This window comes from Polypterus senegalus, chromosome 4 (assembly GCF_016835505.1).
Source record: "Polypterus senegalus isolate Bchr_013 chromosome 4, ASM1683550v1, whole genome shotgun sequence".
Classification (NCBI taxonomy): Eukaryota; Metazoa; Chordata; class Cladistia; order Polypteriformes; family Polypteridae; genus Polypterus; species Polypterus senegalus.
The window spans coordinates 206836015-206856775 of record NC_053157.1 but is presented as its reverse complement, the minus strand read 5'-3'; the positions used below and the strand labels follow the sequence as shown (position 1 = coordinate 206856775).

The 20761-nt window shown below is 39.1% G+C and overlaps 1 protein-coding gene across 1 annotated transcript in view; it reads left to right on the top strand.

Annotated features, from left to right (window-relative positions):
- sema4f (sema domain, immunoglobulin domain (Ig), transmembrane domain (TM) and short cytoplasmic domain, (semaphorin) 4F) overlaps positions 1-19954 on the top strand; it is a 128686-nt gene extending 108732 nt beyond the window's left edge. The window contains exons 8-14 of the mRNA XM_039751897.1: positions 1621-1802; positions 4355-4496; positions 6224-6434; positions 9396-9517; positions 10347-10504; positions 13067-13122; positions 16753-19954. Coding sequence (XP_039607831.1) covers positions 1621-1802; positions 4355-4496; positions 6224-6434; positions 9396-9517; positions 10347-10504; positions 13067-13122; positions 16753-17369 — 1488 coding nt within the window. The 3' untranslated portion in view covers positions 17370-19954. The remainder of the gene's footprint in view (positions 1-1620; positions 1803-4354; positions 4497-6223; positions 6435-9395; positions 9518-10346; positions 10505-13066; positions 13123-16752) is intronic.
- Positions 19955-20761: the final 807 nt, after the last annotated feature.

Below are 20761 nucleotides of genomic sequence, written 5' to 3'. Positions count from 1 at the left end.
AAAGTGCAGATGGCTAATTTCTACCAATCCCCCGCTTTTAAATAGATAAGTCATTAGCTAACACATGCACAGTGACTGCAGTGCCATAGCAAAAGTATTCCTGGAATGCAAAGTGGTCTCATCAAGAAAGAAATGAAAATAACAAAAACTATAAATTATATTCATTTTCATAGAACAAAACATTGTCCAAAATAAACTAAAGATTATTTAAGGTAAATTCTGACCAGCTGAATCTTTGTTTTTTCTTCATTAAAGTGCTGTCTTCTTCTCAATGAAGCATCGTGTATTGTTGCCATATGAGGAAAATAAAGTATATAAATTAAAAATTGACAGCAGGAAATGTTTAGTAGTCTAATGGCATGTAGCAAGAGCATGTTCCAAATTGGTAAAGGAAGAATATGGTGGTTTTAACTTGAGAGTCAGTGATGGTGTTGGAAATGTGCCAACTAACGTCCAGGAGAAGTACAGGATAGGACAAAAAAAATGTAAACACTCAACAACAGGTCCAAACGTATATGGAAAAAAGAAGTTTAGATTTCTTATCTAATCGATCCCCTGCCAGATGCAGCCTTGCTTTATTGATATATATATATATATATATATATATATATATATATATATATATATAACCTGAAGATTGTACATACATAAGAATACATAAGAAATTTGACAAATGAGAGGAGACCATTCAGTCCATCATCCCCATTTGTTTAGCAAATAGCCAAACTCTCCCAATATCTCCTCCTGATTCTTCTTAAAGGTTGTCAAGGTTTCTGCTTCACCTACACGCCTTGGTAATTTGTTCCAAAGTCTCACAGCCCTCTGTGCACAGGAGTGCTTCCTGGCTTCAGTTTTAAATGCCACTGATGTCCTCGGGTATGTGATTGTAGTCATCCATAGATCTCTTCTAATGAGGTAGAAGGTACACTGTGCTGGGTTAGTGAACTTGTTGCATAGCTACATTTAATCCACAGCCTGCCTTCTCTATGCATTACATCCATGTCACATTTACAGGGAAACTGGAACGCATCTTTGCATCAAGATTGCAAGTATGGAAGCCAGCCTTCTCACAACATTTTAATGCATTAGTGTCAGTCAGACTGTGAGATAAACATTAGTTACACACATGCACAAGTATTCATATACTTCATTTATGACATAATTTTTAGCCATTTCACTACATTGAGACTCGCAGTTCAAGTTTCTCAAATTACCTACATGGTGGATTTTTAACACATGGGTAGAGATTATTGTTTGGTTTCAACGAAAGGACAAAGATCCAGTAGTCCTTTAAAGATTTTCTGGCTGTACAAGCTTGAAGTTCAGCAGCAATGATTTGTGTTTTTATTGGCAGTCCAGAATATTTTCTCATAACCAATGATGACAGTAGGCTGGGCATCTAGAACTCAAAACTTGAACTAGCCACTGATATGACGAAGAGCAAGTTAGGCAACAGCATGACTCTTTAAACAAGCCACAGAACATCACACAGATCTATGTGTTGGTCAGTTTAGTTTTTTTTGTGATGTACGCAAAAAATACCTTGAAGCTTTGCAGTGGCTGCACTGGTACTGTTCCTTATTTTACTTGGTGGTAACTTACCTAATTCTCTGCTTCTAGGGTGACATTGGAGGCCAGAAGACCCTGCAGAAACGCTGGACCACATTCTTGAAAGCACAGCTCGCTTGCGAGGATCCTGAGACTGGGGGTCGATTCAATATTCTTCGTGATGTGTACACATTACGGATTGACCCAGACAACTGGCAAAGCACCCAGTTCTATGGAATCTTCTCTTCTCAATGGTAAGAAAATCAAGGACATTATTCACGTTATTATACAGAAACCCAGCACGCTTCCTATTTAAGTGTATTTAGTGTATATGTGTTCAGACTTGTCTTGGACTGGTATATGGCAAACCAGAAGTGTTTTTGATTGGTTCACTCTCATTGAGATCTGCTGTGATGTGCGTGAGTGTGTTTTGTTTTTTCTTTTAGATCTGTTGAAGAATGGCAAGAGAACTGTGTTCTACTTAAGCCACTATAGCTAGACATATACAAACCTAATCTTACATAAACATAGATGTGAAACTACCACTAAAAAGCAGTTCATTATCCTATAGAGTGAGGAAAGTTACTAGGAAAGCTAGAAGCTTACAGTAAACAACTTAACACATACATAAACTTACACCATCATTTTGGTGAGCCTGGAAGAAATCCTTTTATTGCTTTTAATAGCAATAAACAGAGTATCCTCATACAACCTGCATGTGTGAAAGGGGCTTTTGACTACAATTGACTGTAAAAAATAAATTTTTAAAAATTTACAATTAGTGTTATCAGAGTGTATTGTCACTGCCTTGGCTATGACGTTCATGTCTCTGGTAACTGTTTCTATGATGTCAGTAGACGGATTGGGAGAGCATGGGGGGGTCATGAGGTCGCTGGAAAGGGGTGTGTGGCCAACCTGATATCTATGCAAAAGGACGAAGGTCCAAGTCTTTAAAGTCCTGCTGCTTCCTGTCTTGCTATATGGTTGCGAGACATGGGACGCTATCCAGTGACATGAGATGAAGACTGGATTCCTTTGGTACTGTGTCTCTCCGGAAAATCATTGGATAGAGTTGGTTTGACTTTGTGTTGAATGAGCGGTTGCTCATGGAGTCCTGAATGAGGCACATTACCTGCATTGTAAGGGAGCGTCAGTTACGGCACTACGGTCATGTGGTGCGTTTCCCCAAGGGTGATCCAGCTCATAAGATCCTCATTGTTAGGGACCCGAGTGGCTGGACCAGGCCAAGGGGTCACTCACGTAACACCTGGCTACGGCAGATAGAGGGTCATTTCCGGAGGGTGGAACTAGACCACTTTTCTGCCTAGGGGGTTGCCAACCGGGATCCCAAGTTGTTTCGTTGTGTGGTAGGTGTGGCAACGCACTGTACCAGTGCATGCTCCCCAACCTGACTTGACTTGACTTGTTATCAGAGTCTGAATGAGCCCCACTATTCCATTACCTGCACCTGACTGGGAGAAGATTTGTTTTTTGGTGGTCTCAAATGAGTAAACATATTTAAACAGATGCAAGGGCACAGTAACCACAGTATGTAAACTTGATGTGGTGTTTGATTTTAACCACCTGGGTTCAGTCACGGTGGGCCCATAAGCCAGTAAATAAACTGGTATAATTGCATAACTATACCTGCACACATACAGTATACAGCACAGTTGTTTACGCATCAAGTCCCTTGAAATGGGGCTCACAATAGAAAGGTGGTATATAAAATAAAGGTTGTTGGCTTGTGTGGTGGACTGGACTAGCAACCCCTCCATGTTTTGGACTTGATGTTTTTGAGATTGACCCTATTGTGAAAAAAAGAGTATTTAGAAAGTTGATGGATGAATGTTCTTTCAGAGGAGTCTGTGCCAATCACTTTACCTGAGGGAATAAAATGTTAAGTCTGACGAGCTCACCTGGAATAGAGAAAAAATTGTGTAATGACTTCTGTCATGGGTAGTTTTAGCAGACTCTGCTTTCCTAATGTCTCTTTTTTTCCTTTGGTTGTCTGTTATTTTTTTGGTGGGTTTTTAAAGGTGATATTATACAGGTTGCAGCCGTACACAATAGCGGTCAGTGAGGACTGCCGTCCATTCATAATGACTGGAACATTTATGAGTTTTAAACAGAATATGTATACTTTTTTTAAGTAGTCTGTAGCTTGACGCTGATGTCACATTATGTGACTTCTAGTTGTAGAGGTTCTCACACATGATAACTGTGGTTGATGATTTCATTACCTGACTATGTCATATTATACAACTAGAAATCACAGAGTATATCAAATTAGATAACTGTGTAATGGCTTACCAGCACACATTTACATCTGCAAAGTATCGCAGGCTTACTCATTTTTTTCTGACGGTGAACAATGTGCTGCCTGATTGAGCTGGTAGCCCGCAAATTCTTTTCAGGTATGGTAAATTGTAAAACATGAGGCATCAGACAGATGAGTCTGTCTTGTTTTTCAAGACCAAAACACTCATGTTCCTTATTCCTGGTCACTACATTATATGCATGGTTTTTACAACTAAGTGCTCTTTAGATGTCAGCTGCTATGTGCACAAGCCCATCCCCAAGATTTAAGACAAAACAGAGCAACGGTAAGTCGCAGACTAGTTAGACCAAGTCACTGGGTATACCATGCTACACGACTGCCTCTGACTCACTACGGTTATGTAAATGAAGTCTGCGACTCAAAAATTACTGAGAAAATCATGTAAACTGTGACAGAACCTTGATAAGATAAGTTGTCATTCACTTTTTCCCCCCCAGTAACTTGGCTTTGACTCATCTTTTTTAGGGAACGAGAAGAGGTCTCTGCCATCTGTGTCTATACTATCAAGGACATTAGCCATGCCTTTAATGGTGATTACAAAAGAGTAAAGTCTGACTATGAAAATTCACCAAGCTTGGAGCCTCCACCGAGTCCCCGACCTGGAGCGGTAAGCAATAAGAAAAAAAGAAGGAATACCATTTTTAAGTTTCATACAAGGCTATTTCTGGTATTTTTGAAGCTCACCATCCCACTTCAGCTCCATTTCTATGTGTTTGCGGTTCCTCCACTGAATGGGGGACTTCAGGTGGTTATTTATACCACAAAATGGCCCAGGTTATGTGGTTTTACATATCAGGACACATCTTACAATCATGTAGTCCTCAGCTTCTCTCCTTCTCTGCTGGGTTAACAGCCATTTTCTGGATTCACCAGGGTTGGCTAGTAACTCCCCATATTGGTACAAGAATTTTTAGAGCTGGATGTTCTTCCTGGCGTTAGCATTGTTTAGCTGCCTTTCACAACACACAGGAGGAACAATGACCTTATTTTGAGTCCAGGTCCCACCTAGTCCTCACCAAGTGCTAAATGTATACTCAGGTGACAACACCTCTTACTTTATTTTGTCATTATCTTTTCAATAAAAAGTGAGTCAGGTGTTGTCAGAAATTACTTGATTTCTTTGATGTTGTCATATATCTTTTTGTTCGTCTTTTCCTATTACCACTACTTGTTTAGAATCTCACTTTTGAAGTAACTCCCTTTTCTACATACATTCATCTCTGTCCGATGTTCACTCCTCTTTTATAATAGACATTGTTATGAAGTATTTATGGCAATGTTGTAGATTTTTTTCACCTTTTTAATGTTTTGTGCCTTTTACTGATTCCTACTTAATCTATCCCAACTCACAAAAGAAATCCATACCACATTGAAATAATTATGGTTGTTACATTAATTTCTAATTGTGGTCATTTTTCATTTTATGCCGTTTGAAATTTAGCAATAAAATATGAGCTCGCCTCGCAGTTAGGAGACCCGGGTTCGCTTCCCGGGTCCTCCCTGCGTGGAGTTTGCATGTTCTCTCCGTGTCTGCGTGGGTTTCCTCCGGGTACTCCGGTTTCCTCCCACAGTCCAAAGACATGCAGGTTAGGTGCATTGGCGATTCTAAAATTGTCCCTGGTGTGTGCTTGGTGTGTGTGTCCTGCAGTGGGTTGGCGCCCTGTGTTGGCTGGGATTGGCTCCAGCAGACCCCCATGACCCTGTTCGGATTCAACGGGTTGGAAAATGGATGGAATATGAGCTCATGATTTATCTTTGCAGGTTATATAAAAGTGATGAACTTGTTCATCTAATTTACTGTCTTATAAGCCTAAAGTTAAAGACGCTGCTTCATCGTGTCTTCTGAGCATATAAAAGGAAAAGCATGTTGAAAATATTGCCACATTTTTGGTCTCTTTGAAAACAAATGTTTTGAAAAAAATACAAATGAATTAAAATCCATACAGCAGATGCAAAACATGTTTAAGGTGTTGTCAGAGGCCCTAGTTGATGCTATAATGATAGCATATAAATTAAATGTCCCCACCTAATGCTAAACAGCTCTCAGGTGATTAGTCTCAAGTGTAAAGTAACAGAAGAACTGTTTTGGGGCTTACTGTGTTGTTTTCTTTTTAAGTCGTAGGCTGCTGTTAAAGATGTCTTTGCTATTTGTTGTTGACTGAGACTGATTTTACCCCAACTCATTATGAGCAACAACCAAATAATCAAAGCTGTCGTCTTCTGTTTCTGAAAAATAAGTGTTGTCTACCGTTATATGCATATCCCATTTTTCAACAGTATATTCTAACACATTTTATTATATATTTTGCAATTTAACTTGTTCTTTCTTCTCAGTGTATCACATCAGCAATAAGGGCACAAGGGTACACCAGCTCTCTGACTCTCCCCGACAGAGTGCTGACATTTGTGCGAGACCACCCTTTGATGGAGCAGCCTGTGCTCTCCCAGGCCATACTAGTCAAGAGAGGCACAAAGTACACAAAGATTGCAGTGAACATCTCCCATGCCGGCAAAGATTCATTTTCCATTTTGCTGCTTGGGACAGGTAATGGACCTCTTAGTTTTGTGGTACAGAACGTGTTTTTCAGTGATGTAAACGGATGAGTAATGGATGGACCTTTGTTTTTGCTGATCTTTAAATGTCATGCATTGTGGTATTTGTTTCTTGTTCTTGTCCTTTTTGCTAACTGTTGAGGTTCTTGATGCTGTAGACTTTAAACTTCCTAGGTAATTAGATCCAACAGAAGCCTCTATAGCTGGGGTTCTTAACCTTTAGATGACTCCAGACCACCAATGGATTGTCCAATATGGTCCCATACCCCCTTTACTTGACTGTCGAAATAATCATCACTATTCCTTATATTAGTTGCCAGTATGATTTCCAAATATGCCAACAACTTGAACTTACTGTACTTTAGATATGGATAGCTAAGAAGAGAACATGAAATTAAAATTAAAAGTTGTAGTAAATACACAAGTGTAAAATTAAATACAAGCATTTGCAGGAAATGTCAAATGTTCTCGAAGATTCTATCGCATTCCCTTCACGTACTACCCAAGTATAAATAAATACATTAAATAAAATAAACACCATTACCCAGAGATCGAGTCCCATGCCCCAAGGGGTATGGATACCCAGATTAAGAGCCCCTGCTCTATAGGTTATGGAAATTCGTTTTTGCGTATTGCCACCTACGCTTATTGGTTATTGCCATATACACCTGTGGGGTAAAGCCTCAGAAAGTCTATGAGTTTAATTCTTCAGATTTATTTGTATTGTGATTTGTATTGTCAGTTAACAAGTGCATTTGCATTCAATGTGTGTGACTATACAGAATATAAACCTTTGTATGTGGGATGCAAATGGATGAGGGAATGGGGGCAGGTGGGTCGCATATTGACCTCTTGTCAGTTTGCTGCTTAGCATGAGACATATGCATTTCAGCAAATCCAGCATAACCTATTAAGATGGTAACTACACAACAGTCAAAAAGGACACCGCCACAGAAAAACAAATGAAACATGTTGAGAAAGAGCACACTAAGTGGACATTGTTCATGTGGTCAATGGAGCATTGCAGCAGCACATTATGTTCATCTGAAGTCTTTTATATGGAAAAAACAAGTGCTTTCATTTTAAGTTCCCTAGAAACATTTTACAACTTAGTGTATAAGCTCTTAGAAGAGAGACTTCCATCATACCAGTAATGTTGAATGTATATTTCATTGCTCTAATTAGTTCCTTTGTAGTAAGGACGTTACAAATAAGTAAGAAATAATTTACTACATTGGAATTAGATCAGATTAGATACACTATGTCCTATGTATCAATATGTTTTGAAATATTCAAAAGGTTATTAATAGTTTAACATGCTCATAAGATTTGTGTTAAATGTGTGATCGATGTGTTAAAGGAATACTCCACCAAAAATGATATTTTTTATATGTTGCTTACCCTATGTAGGTTGTAGCGATGGGGGAGGAAAAAAAAAGTCATATTTACATGCAGAATGGAGATAAAAAAAGTTTCTGATAGAGTAGACTCTGGGCAACAGAAAGCAATATGAAAATGTTACTTGTGTCAAATAATCCACATGTCTACTCGTTTAGTCATGCGCTCAGCTCACACCATGCACATGTCATTTTTTAAGCAAATATTGCTAAATAAACCACCTCCGGAAAGCACTCTCATAAATGAGAATGAAGTGTGCTCAGACGAGCGTTTGAATTGTAGGCCTGCTGCTCATCGTTGAATTCCTATTCTTAGTGGTGATCCACAACTGGAGGACCTCTGGATTATTTAATGGTGGTCCCTGAAACTACACGGGTGAATTGGCCTCCTGCTTGTTGAAGCATCTCGGGTAACTTGGACAAGTCCACCAAGGTGGTATAAGTGACTATCACAATAAGGCCTATTCTTGTCCTGATAACATTTTTGCTCGCTTTTCTTTAACTTTTCATCCTTAGTTTTACGGGTACTTTTTGTTGATATCACATGAAGCACAGTATATGCCATTGAATAAGCTGTTACTGGGCTGGACTCGTGACCAATGAATGAGGTTGGATGGCAGGTTTTCAACTGAAATGCGCAAGCGCATCTGAGCGTGTTCCGTTTTCATCCACCCAATTGTTTTCCAGAAGTGGTTTATTTAACTTCACAATTAATTATTGTTAGCATACGACTCAATGACTTGTCATGTGGATTATGAGACATGAGTAACATTACATTTTTTTCTTATTTTTTTAAATATTGTTTATTGTTGTCAAGCATTTTCTACCATGGACCCCTGTTTTGTTATCCCTGTTCTGCATGAAACATGAACCATCACTACAAACTACAATGGGGTAAGTGACATAGGAAAAAAATACAATTCTTGGATGGAGTAGTCTTTTAAACAGACAGACAGACAGACAGACAGACAGCTGAAGGACAAGTGTTTTCAGAAATAAATGCAGCAGTCCCCACTGCTTGACCGTCCTGTCATTATAGCCCATGCCAGTTATATATCCAGAAGGTCTAAGGAGATGTCCCTAACCAGCTTTCCTGCCTAGCAAAAACAAATCCCTGATTGTCAGGTATGTTTGTGGCTCCTGGCATTCCCTTCAAGCAGTTTATTTATGAGAGTCGTCCTGCTGTAGTTGATGGAACTCCTGGTTAATAGGATGAAATTGTTTTGTTTCTCTCCGTCTTGGTGCTGTATGTCACAGATCACTGTGAACTGTCTATTTTCACTTTTATTTCATGTGTTACATTATTTAGGTTTCCAGTGGTATCAGTCAAAAATTTGGTTTATTCATATTATTGCACCTCCGGTAATTAACACGTAATACAGCTAATCAGTGCAGTAAAGATTTCACACTGCATGTTACTTATGATGCTAATTTGTATTCCCCAGACTGATACGACACATTGTAGGTTGGCTTCAGACTCTGTAATGTCTTTTCTTCCCTTCCCTAATTCATTTAGTGATTCATTTCTCCAAATTTTCCTGCTTGTTTTTTCACAGACCGAGGGGAGCTCCATAAAGCTGTTTACAAACATACCAGTAATGAAAACGAAGCACTGATGATTGATAAAACAACATTGTTCTCGACAGAACAGCCAATCCAAAACATCCAGCTATATCAGGTACAGGACATCTTAAATGAGAAGAAGCAGCCACGTTCAATTCAAGAACTTGTATGGAACCTTTGCTGAATTCAGTTTCTGAATGCTTACACATATTTAAAATTAATATGATGATAATAAATCAAATAAGTGAACACAAAGCTCAAACTTCACAAAACATCATTCAGTGAACTTTAAAAAATAAACAGAAACAGACCACTGTAGTATAAAATCCTTATAACATTTTACTTGACATATGACTAGTTAATGGAGAAGGTGAGGAAAACAGAAACTCCAGTTAACAGTCCAGTGCTTGTTTCTTTCATTCTTTACCAGATGTAACACATTGGCATGTCCATGTCCTTGTTTGTTAGTTTGCTTTAATTTAACGTCAATGTCCCAAAGCCGACATTTAACAGTGGTAAAGGACTATTAGGTTTGCATTAGGTCTCAAGACACAAGTAGCCAGTTCATTTCACAAATGTAGCTTTGCTTGTCCAGTTTCATGGCTCCTTTTTATAAGTGCAATTATGCAGTAATTCAGTTTACTAAAACATGATGCAATTACAGTGAATGTCAAATCAATATGGAGGAAGTACTTCAGTGCATATGTCATTCTGACTTCTACCCTTACACATTTTTTGATTGCCTTTACTGAGACAAAGCTTGATGTTTCAGTAGAATAAATATCCTTCTTACTGCAATAATGGGACATCATTTAAAAGTAGGCTTTTTGATATTTTTTTGGTTGAGGTAATATTGTGAAAATGTAAGTAATGATGTTTTACATTTAGCTTTTTTTTTTTTTTTATACGATTGTAGAAAATAAATGTATGCCCCTCTGTTGTAGGACTTTGTCTTTCTTGGGTCTCCCAGTGAAGTGGTAAAGCTGCCACTGGCCAACTGCAGCCGGCACAGAAGCTGCTATGAGTGTGTTCTTTCTCGGGACCCAAACTGTGGTTGGAATACCAATCAGAAAGAGTGTGTGTGGTTTCAGCGTGATGCGGGGTAAGTACCTGTATTATACTTGTGGATTATTGTGGGAGTTCCTCTGTTTGTTATTTTGGTTCACCCACGATACATAGTTAGTTACCTGTTATGTGTGTTTGAATGCTTTGTATTGCTGCTTTATAGCACCACATGTGTACAGCTTTACCTTCACATGGACAGCTGCTTTAAGTCAAATGAGACTTCTTTATAATGCCCTATCTGTACAGCTCTATCCACATTTCCACAAGGACCTTAAGCAAACTGAGAGTTCCATGTAGCATCCCATGTGTATGGCATACCTACACGTGTACATCTGCCTCAAGCAAAGAGTCTTACTAGCCTGACAAAAACAGACCAAACAAATGCTTTCAGACCTGAGCGTCACTCAACAAAGCAGGCCTCTGCTCTCCACACTGCTACTGTTGTCTTCTCAGCTACTGTGGGCCCTGTGGGCCTCTGCAGTCACCCACATTGGTGGGCCCAAGGTGTGCTTAGAGCACCAAACAATCTAAACTTGCTTTTGCAATAAAGCAAAATGAATAAAACACAGTAAAAACAATACTAGCCAACATAGGAAATGATTCTTATTGAAAGATACTTAATGCACAGATACAAGTCATGATTTGGATAAGTCTTGGGGCATAACTGCTTAAAAAGTTTCTTTTGTACACTGAGGTTTTTTATCTTGTCAGTTTTATTGGGTATGGAGACGTCTTGTGCACTTCTACCCTCTCGCTATTTCTCTTTTTTTCTATGCTGCATGCATCCCAAACTTAAAGGCCTCTCTTTCCATGTGAAACTAATAGTTATTTTTTCATAATTTAATAGTTCAATAGGTTTTTTGTAAAAAAAAAAATAAAAGATGAAGTGATCCTGATTTCTGGTGGATTAATCCCAGTTAGATTTCATGGTAGAATACTTACAAAACACAGTATAACATCTTTGTTAAGTCAGTCCTTTTAATTTGGCTATCTCTATCTATCTATCTATCTATCTGTCTGTCTGTCTGTCTATAATATAGTGCCTTTTGTATCTGTCTGTCTGTCTGTACTTTATTTTATATAAAGTGAAGGCACACACAGGGCAAGAGATATTAAATATTTACATAGATATTTTAGAACATTAGAAACAAGAACAGGCTCTTCAGCTCAAAATAGATAACCAATCTTATCCAGTTAATTCAACAACATTAAGTCTTATTTTGAAAGTCTCTAAAGTCCTATTGTCTACCTTACTACTTGGTAACTTATTCCACATGTTTATTGCTCTTTGTGTGAAGAAAAACTCCTTTCATAATTTTAAACATTTCAGTCATGTTTCCTCATATTCTTCTTTTGTTTAAACTGTAAAGGCTCAGCTCTTTTAATCTTTCCTCATAATTCACCCCCTGTAGCCCAGGAATCAGCCTAGTCGCTCTTCTCTGGACCTTTTCTAGTGCTGCTATGTCCTTTTTGTACCCTGGAGACCAAAACTGCACACAGTACTCCAGATGAGGCCTCACCAGTGCATTATGAAGGTTGAGCAGAACCTCCTGTGACTTGGACTCCACACATCAGGGCGCTATATAACCTGACAGTCTGTTTTCCTTTTTAATGACTTCTGAACATTTATTAGTGTAAAGCTTACTCCTGACTCCTAAATCCTTCTCATAGGGTGTACTTTTGTTGTTAATACCTCCCATTGCGTATTCAAACCTAACATTTTTACTTCACATTTATGTACATTAAATTTCAACTGCCACAAATCTGCCCAAGCCTGTATGCTATCCAAGTCTCTCTGTAATGACTCAAATTGATTTGAGATTATCTGCCAATCTGCTTAGCTTGATATCATCTGCAAACTTAACCAGCTTGTTACTTAAATTCCTTTCTAAATCATTTATATATATTAAAAATAGCAGCGGCCCTAGCACTGACCCCTGTGGAACACCACTCTTAACATCGGCCAGTTCTGATGAGGTTCCTGGCACCATCACCCTCTGCTTCCTGTGTCTGAGCCAATTCTGCACCCATCTACAAACATCACTCTGAACTCCCACTTCTTTTAACTTGATGCCCAACCTCTCATGTGGCACCTCATCAAATGCTTTCTGAAAGTGCAGATAAATAATATCATAAGCTCCACTTTGATCATATCCTTTTGCTGCTGCTTCCTCATAGAATTCCAGCATGTTAGTAAAACACCTCCCTCTTCTGAACAAAGGCTGACTGTTGACTAACACTCCCGTTCTGGCTGCTTGTTGCTCAATCTTTTCCTTAAGAATTCTTTCTGTTAATTTGATAATAGATAATCTAAATAGATTTTTAAATTCACAGTTCAGAATAGTGAGTTTGAACATTATGTAAAAGAAGTTTTCAGTATAACTTTTTTCTAACTAATGTATTACCTTCCAGTGACAGTTTTCTACAATGTTAACTCTATCCACTGTGTGTGAACTTCACAGTATGTTTTCTATGTCAGTGGACATGTCTTTAAAACTAACCACTATATATTGTACATTTTAATAAACATTGTATTGTTTGCAATAATTCACATTTTTTATCTTGTTTTCTCTATTTCAACTTCAATTCTTCTCTTAAGGCTTCTCCAAGATGTCAATGTTGGAAATGCTACAGGTTTATGTCCTGCTGAAGAAGGTATTTTTTTCTTTCTCCCTAGACTATCTATTTAGAAAATACTCGGTTTCGCTAGACTAATACAGTAGAGAGTGTTTGAATCTTTTAGCTACGGCTCTGAAGTATTAGAGAAGGTGATTTTGTCTGACATTCTCACCAAAGTTTCTCCTTAATTAGTTTTTTTGTGTAGAAATTTTAGTTGTGTGTCTGTTAAATATTTGTACTGAATAAGTATTAACAACACATAATCATAAATAAGAACATTTACAGTCCCAGACAAAACACCCTTCTTTCTCTCTCCTGTCCTACACATGTACTCTTTGTCACTAGTCTGCCATTTCTGAGAGTCTGCACAGACTAGATCTGGATTTATGTTCACATTCTTTGTTCACATACTTTTGTCAACTTCAATTAAACTGACATGTATATCAAATCAAAAAATGACAGCTTTGATGTGGCAATTTCATCAAAGTGTCATTTAAATTATTTATTTTGCTTCCATTTAAGTATTCGTTCTTCTTTCAGTGAAATAATATGATATGGATCCCTGTTAGACACGTCATAACGCTCTTATCTTGTGAAGTGGTGATATTTTGCTAGGATTTGTTTCCGTATTATTTTTGCAAAATGTTTCCCCTATAAATAGCCTTAGGTGTGAAATGATCACCAAAGAGAACGCTGCTGTTTGTACCAATAACTGCTGGAAATTATTGGTAATTTAAAAGCTGTTAAGAGAGAAAAAGAGAGATCTTTAGATTCGGCAAAGTTAAAGCGGGGAGTTTGGATCATTTCTTTTTCAAATCACAGTCCAGGATCATTTTTATTGTACGCAGGGAATGCACACTCTAGGTAACAAGAAGTTTATTAAAGAATACCAATGAAAGAGAGGCAGAAACAGCATTGAATTTATGTGCATCGTTTTTTCGGTTATGCACGTGTCACTACCAAAAGGCAATTTCAATTGTGGTTCCATCAGTGTCAGAATATTTTCTCTCTGTTTGTAGACATTAATAAATGAATAATGACAGCGTTATAATATTTGACAGCAGCACCTAGTTTATCTATTTTTACTGTGTCGTTAGAGGCCTTATGAACTTCGATTTTACCTCTTTAGAGTTATTCCAAATAGAATATCCATATTCTGTATGATCATTCGCATTCAGCTGCCTTTGGTATAACCCCGTCAAACTGGCTTAAAAGTGTATTATACAGTTGGAAAGTGTGAATGGAAAATGGATCAAACTAACTAACATGGTTTGCTGAAATGGATCAACCTACTGATTTCATAAAATATGAGCACAGCTTTTAGTCGTCAAGGAAATTTAAGTTTTAAAGCCTGCTCTTCAGTTGTTATTTCCTGTCATATTATTTAGTAGGGAAGTGACTGGCCAAATTCCAATGACATCTGTGATAGTGAAAGTACAACTGCGGGAGGCTGGCAGAGTTTTAAAGATAAAGCCATATCTGGAAAGAAAAGGTTGAAACCACCCAGAAACCCACCATGCACTATATCGGTTCGTTTGCCCTTTTTAACCTTTTCATTTCATTGTTGCTGATGACACTGGTATTTGGTGTGTATCTAAGACAGCAGCCCTAAGGACCTTTAAGACGCTTGTTTCTCAAGCTACAGACTTGTATGTCCTTATCCTCTTTCATGCAGTTTTATATCGGGACCATGACTCTTTTTTTCCTAGCGTGGTTAGATCCAGGATTCCCTCTTCTAGAAAGATGAAAGAAATTTAATGTCTTTTTAATGAAAATGTAACTTGTTCAGACCCCCAATCTAAGCATTTAAATTGAAGACCTGCCTCCCCACCTCATTCATCAGGAATTCAGCCCAGTAACAGTTTATTCATTGCCTAACATTGTGTGCACTAAAAAAAGGCATAAACTGCAGATTAAAAGTTCAAGAAAAGCGAGTGAAAACATTATCAGGAAGAGAATATGCCTCATACTTGTGTGTATCTGAGCTGTGTCATCAACCAGAAGGTCAGTTCACCCATGCAGTTTCACAGCCTGCTGCTAAATAATTCAGAGATGCTCCAGTTGTGGCTCACTGCTATGAATATAAATATAATGACGGGAGGTGGGTCCACAAATCAAATGCTCATTCAGATCTGATCACGTTTTGTTTTCATTCATGAGAGTATTTTCAAGAAGTGGTTTGTTTAACAGTATTTTAGTAAAAATGCACGTGTTTATGTACACAAGTCCAGATGTATGTATGGATGATTTTTCCTGATTCTGATCTTACTGGGGTAGACTCTTGCACCCCACAATCCTATAAAGCAGTGTTTCTCACCCTTCTTATTCTCACAATCCACTTTTTCCCATATAAGCGTCACCACAACCCACCAAGGGGGCAAACTGGGTTTGATCATCAGAGTTTCACCTTGGTGAGTCGAGACTGTCCTTATATCTCCTTTGTGAAAGGAGCACGATCGTCAGAGCGGCAACCCACTACTAATATAAACCATAGCAACATGCGATGCATTGGCAGCAGCTGCCACCCAAAAGTGGGTTGCGACCCAGTCATTGAAAAACACTGCTATGAAGAACATGGAAGAGTAAAAAATCACATTGCTTCTATGGAAAATTTAGTTTTTGTCCTCTAATTATCAAGATTTAAATCTTATTGTCTGCTTTTAGACACAGAAGCTGCCTTGGCATCAAATGGTATCGTTCAAATTTGGCTGGTGCCAGTATCCGACACTTTTTATTTTTTTATGTTAGTGCATGCTATATACATTACAAGGCTTGATTCACACATGGCTGCAAGTATATGTAAAGAAATATTGAGAAAGGGGAAAGGTAGTAACCACATATCCGTCCCTGCTTCCTCTCCCAGCTCACCCCTAAGTACAGAGTTCTTCTACAAGGATTTAAAAACAAGGATAATTTGTATTGGTAGATTCCAGTGGTAAAATGGCTTTCAGCTTGTTCTCATGCCATTTCCAGGTAGTTCAGAGTAAATGTTTTAATCCGTCTACTCAGCTGAAAACTCAAATAGGGCTGTGATATTAACTTTTATCCATTTCAGCACTAAAATTGATTTTTAGTCACACTCTCCTGCACTCGCGTCCCCCGTCTCAGACGTTTTTTTCTGCACCGCTCATATGCTGTCAACAGATTTGAATCTTCACATACGTCTTGTGATTGGCAGCTGCCTTCTCTCTTACTGCCGCTGCATGTTTGTAATGCATTACGTGCTGTGCTCCCTGCGTGTGGCGATTTCCAACTTAATAGAAACTGATGAGCAGCTCTGCGTGGTCAAGGCCTTTTTTTGCCCTCAGTGTAATTTGAACAAATCAGAGCTTCTAAGACCTAATTCAAGGAAATCTTACCTTAGGGAAGATATCTCTGTATTGATTTTGTGCTTTATTACAAGGGTTTAGATGTTAGGATTGTGCCATGTTGCCATCTTTGTGTGTACTGCTCTATCTCATTTACAGCTATAAGCCTTTTATACTGTGTCTGAATGATTAGCCATACTAAGGACACAGCTGTTCAGTGCCAGCTCTGTTGCACCAACCGTACAGTTATAGTGACACAGGGTCTGTAATGGATGCTAACCGCTTGGCATGTTGATAACTTATTAGCGTTGTCTGCATCTTAATATATTCTAATGAATTTTTCCAAATTCTCTTTCAGGAATCTGTTCTCCGCCTCAAAAGTCTATGAAAGCAGCGCTTGGTTCTCGTCTAATCCTCTCCTGTTTACCCCCATCCACTTGGTCATCCTGTACCTGGAAATACCCCAAGCAGTTTCCTGATCCAAAGCAACATGTTGACGGTCTTGAGATCGTAGTATCCGAGGAAAGCATGGGGGAGTACAAATGTAGCTGTGCTGAAAACAAACTGGGCTGTGACATGGCCTCCTATGAGGTGAATCTTGAGAACCCTTTGAACAAGGCACTTGTTGGTACAGAGAGGAAGTACACCGTGGGAGTGTCGTTTTTATTATTCATACTCGGAGTTGTGCTTGGTGCTGCTGGAATCTGCATTTACAACAGATTGACAGACACCAAACCCAAAGAGCCAGAGAAGCTGGGACTCCATTATGAGGCTACTCCTAACACACCCAGCAGCCCAAGTCTAGCATCTGAGGGCATTCCCCTCACAGCTAAAAAGAATGGCTTGGCAAATGGACATACCCTTTACAGTAATATTAATGAAATATGTGAAGAAAGTAAGGAGAACGGCGACACCCCAGTGATCATGAAACTTGTCGGCACTCCTTTGTCCTCATGTGAAGAAAGCTCAATTTAAGATGGACATTCTTTGTCTGGGGCAGCAAGATAAATAAGCATCTCCAAACTCTCTTATTGCTATGCTGCTGTTTGCTACTTGTGGATTACAAATTATAGATTTTTTCTCCTGACTGTTTAGAACTGCAGGAAGTAAGGATTTGTGATGCTCTCTTGAAGCTTAGAATCGTTCCACCAAGGCAGCAAACGATATACATTGAAGTAGCTTTCCATTAGGCCAGCACATCAGCACATTTGGAGTCTATGGATGCTTTGGGTTTCTCTTCTGACATGTCAAAGGAAAGGAAAAAGCAGCACAATATGAAGAGAGGTCTTTGGGTTCCAAATCTTTTATTTGCGAGAGTGATAATGGTTTCTGATAGACTTGAGCTCTCCCCTCATTCTGTGCCTAAGCCCAATTTTAGCCCTTGCTACAACTGACAGCCACACTTGAGGCTCTGGTTTTGCACTGGAATGATTTTCTCTCTTTTTAATGTTAATTTATTGTACTTTTTTTTTTTTCTCTTGGAATGATTCAAAATTTCTAATTCAAGGAAGTATCTTCGATTTGCACTGCACAGCCCAGCTTTCACAATGATCCAGTGTAATGGCTGAAGAATCCTTGGATTTGAGCTCCAGATGAGCTGGCTTCTGAGCCATAAATGGCAGGGCTTTCTTTGGGCCCATTGTATGGTCCTCTGCACCTTGTTGTGCCAGAGGATTAGGAGCTCTGGGCCTCCATGGATCAAAGAATACTTTTGCCGTTTTCTTGGGAAGGGGAAGTGGAGTTGGTTTTAAGCTAAGAAAGCCCTTTGAACCCAAGTGGGAAGTGTATGGATGTGTTAATAGGCATGCTGTTTTTGCACTCTATTAGAACGAAGCAGAAAAGGTAACCATGACTGTGCACCAAAGAACGGTCAGGGGCTGTCCGTTTGTAAAGTTCTGATACTCTTTGTTTACCTTTGTACATGGAGCCCTGAAGACACCTGTTTTTATCTTCCACGACTTGCCCCCATTTTAGAAATCCCACATTCGAGGTGGCACGTGCTGCTTATGTGGCATCATGGTGACATTTTCTCACAGGCTTTTCCTAAGGAAATGGATTGTGTTGTACAGTATGAAAAGAACTGCATATTCTCAGCATCCTAGCAAGTGTTGTAAGACATTTGCTTTCTTACTTACGTTAACTGGGAAATTATCAGGAATGAATCTACTGGGAAATCGCACAACTTCAGCACCTTCTAGAAAATGAACGTTATTTGTACATAGCATGTATAAACCTGAAGGACAGTTTTGGAGTTTGGATATATATGCTGCTGTAAATAGAAAATATGGTTAAAATGCTGATGTAATGCATGTGGTGGACGAGAGTGAGAATCCAAATGTCTTTTTTTTTTTTGCTTCTATACTCTGTTCCAGGGAGCCCCCATGCTGTTCTCTTTATGATGGCGTATGTTAAATTCACAAAGCTACAAAGAGGTGAGCATGATATGGAGCAGTGGAGTTTGAAACCTGTGGCTTTTATGTTTGAGAACCTTCTGGCCAGTAAGCTGCAGTGTCTGCCTGCCCACATGGCTTAGCAAAATGAGTCAATTGGCATTTTCCGTGATAAATAGCATTCAAGCAGAGTTTGACATAGATGAGTCCTGGCAGTGGCATACAGCTGCCATATACAGTGTCCTGCTCAAAGCCGTACAGATGTGAAATGTCAACCTTGTGACCACCATGTTGTTTTCTGTAGCATTTTATTTGCTGTCCTGTTTTATCAATATGGCTACTTAGAGCTTCCAGACCTCTCATTCTTATGTGCAATGTAAGGTCATTCACTTTGATGACTGCCATTTTGTAGGGTTGACTGAAGCAGGATCTTTGAAGCTCGGTTTACACTTGAGCTAGTTCCTTCTTTAGTGCACCTTTTGGTGAATTGTCTTTTCATTCAAAAATAGGCAGCAGTGTATTCTTTATTGTAGTCGTTTAGTGATATTTTTCAACCTAAAATTGATTAAGTACGATTTTTCTCTCAGATCATTCTCCATTTTTAGAAAGGTACGCGCAGGCACTAATAGCATAGGGTTGTTACACATTTTTATTTGCACCACCATCTATATGTTAAAAAAACTGCACACATCTCTTCATATGGGAAGCTGTCATTTTATATGTAAGCAAAACTCGACTGGCATGAGACTTCTCAAAATTGGCAGCTTTCTAGCATTTTATGGAGTGTGACCACTATGCCAAGTTCTATTATGTTATGTTATTATATCCTCAAAGTTGCATCCTGATCATCATCACCACTCCGAATCGAATTCAGAGTTACTGCCATCCATCTTCCAAATTCCACTTACCCAGGGCTGGCAGGGTCACAGTCTATCCCAGCAAGTATTGGGTGCAAGGCAGGAACAACACCTGGGCAGGGGCCAGGCCATCTAGGGTGAACACACACACACACACACACACACACACGGCCCAGTTTAGCCATTCCACCTAACCTGCACGTCTTTGGACAGTGTGAGGAAGCCACATCGGGGGAACATGCAAACCCCAGTTTCCTTGTTGCAAGGCACTAAAGCATTTAAATCGTTTGAAATCTATCAAAATATTGTCCCTGAAATCTATCAAAATATTGTCCCGATCACAGTTCATTCTGTGTATATACAGAAAGTAACATGAATTTTGAAATAATTAAACATGCAAGGTTCAGTGAGCAGTCACATTGAGATGAAGCAGACATACATTAGCCAAAATGCATTTTAAATACTACAGTGTCTTTTTATTCTCCCAAGGTGTTGTACAAATTAAAATATATATAAAATATAATTTATTTCCAAATTTAAACAATTGGAGCTATGGCAGCTTAATTGACAGGATCACAAAGTGAGGACAACCATCCAGATTTTCAGCCATTAGGACACTTACCTGCCTAATTAAGAGACTACAGGGTCAGGACGGCACGGTGGCACAGTGGTAGTGCTGTTACCTCGCAGTAAGGAGTCCTGGGTTCGCTTCCCGGGTCCTCCCTGTGTGGAGTTTGCATGTTCTCCCCGTGTTTGTGTGGGTTTCTTCCGGGCGCTCCAGTTTCCTCCCACAGTCCAAAGACGTGCAGGTTAGGTGCACTGGTGATCCTAAATTGTCTCTAGTGTGTGCTTGGTGTGTGGGTGTGTGTGTGCCCTGCCCGGGGTTTGTTCCTGCCTTGCGCCCTGTGCTGGCTGGGATTGGCCCCGGGTTGGACAATGACTGACTGACTACAAGGTCACAAATTTCTTACAAATGGTAATCACATGTAGACTCTTATTTCATACGTTAAAGAATGTCACTAATTTATGATGTGAATAGAAGTCTAGAAAATAAATAAAATAACAAAAAAAAATCCAAGACTGTCATGGTGGTAGCAAAATGTCAGACAGTCTGATACAG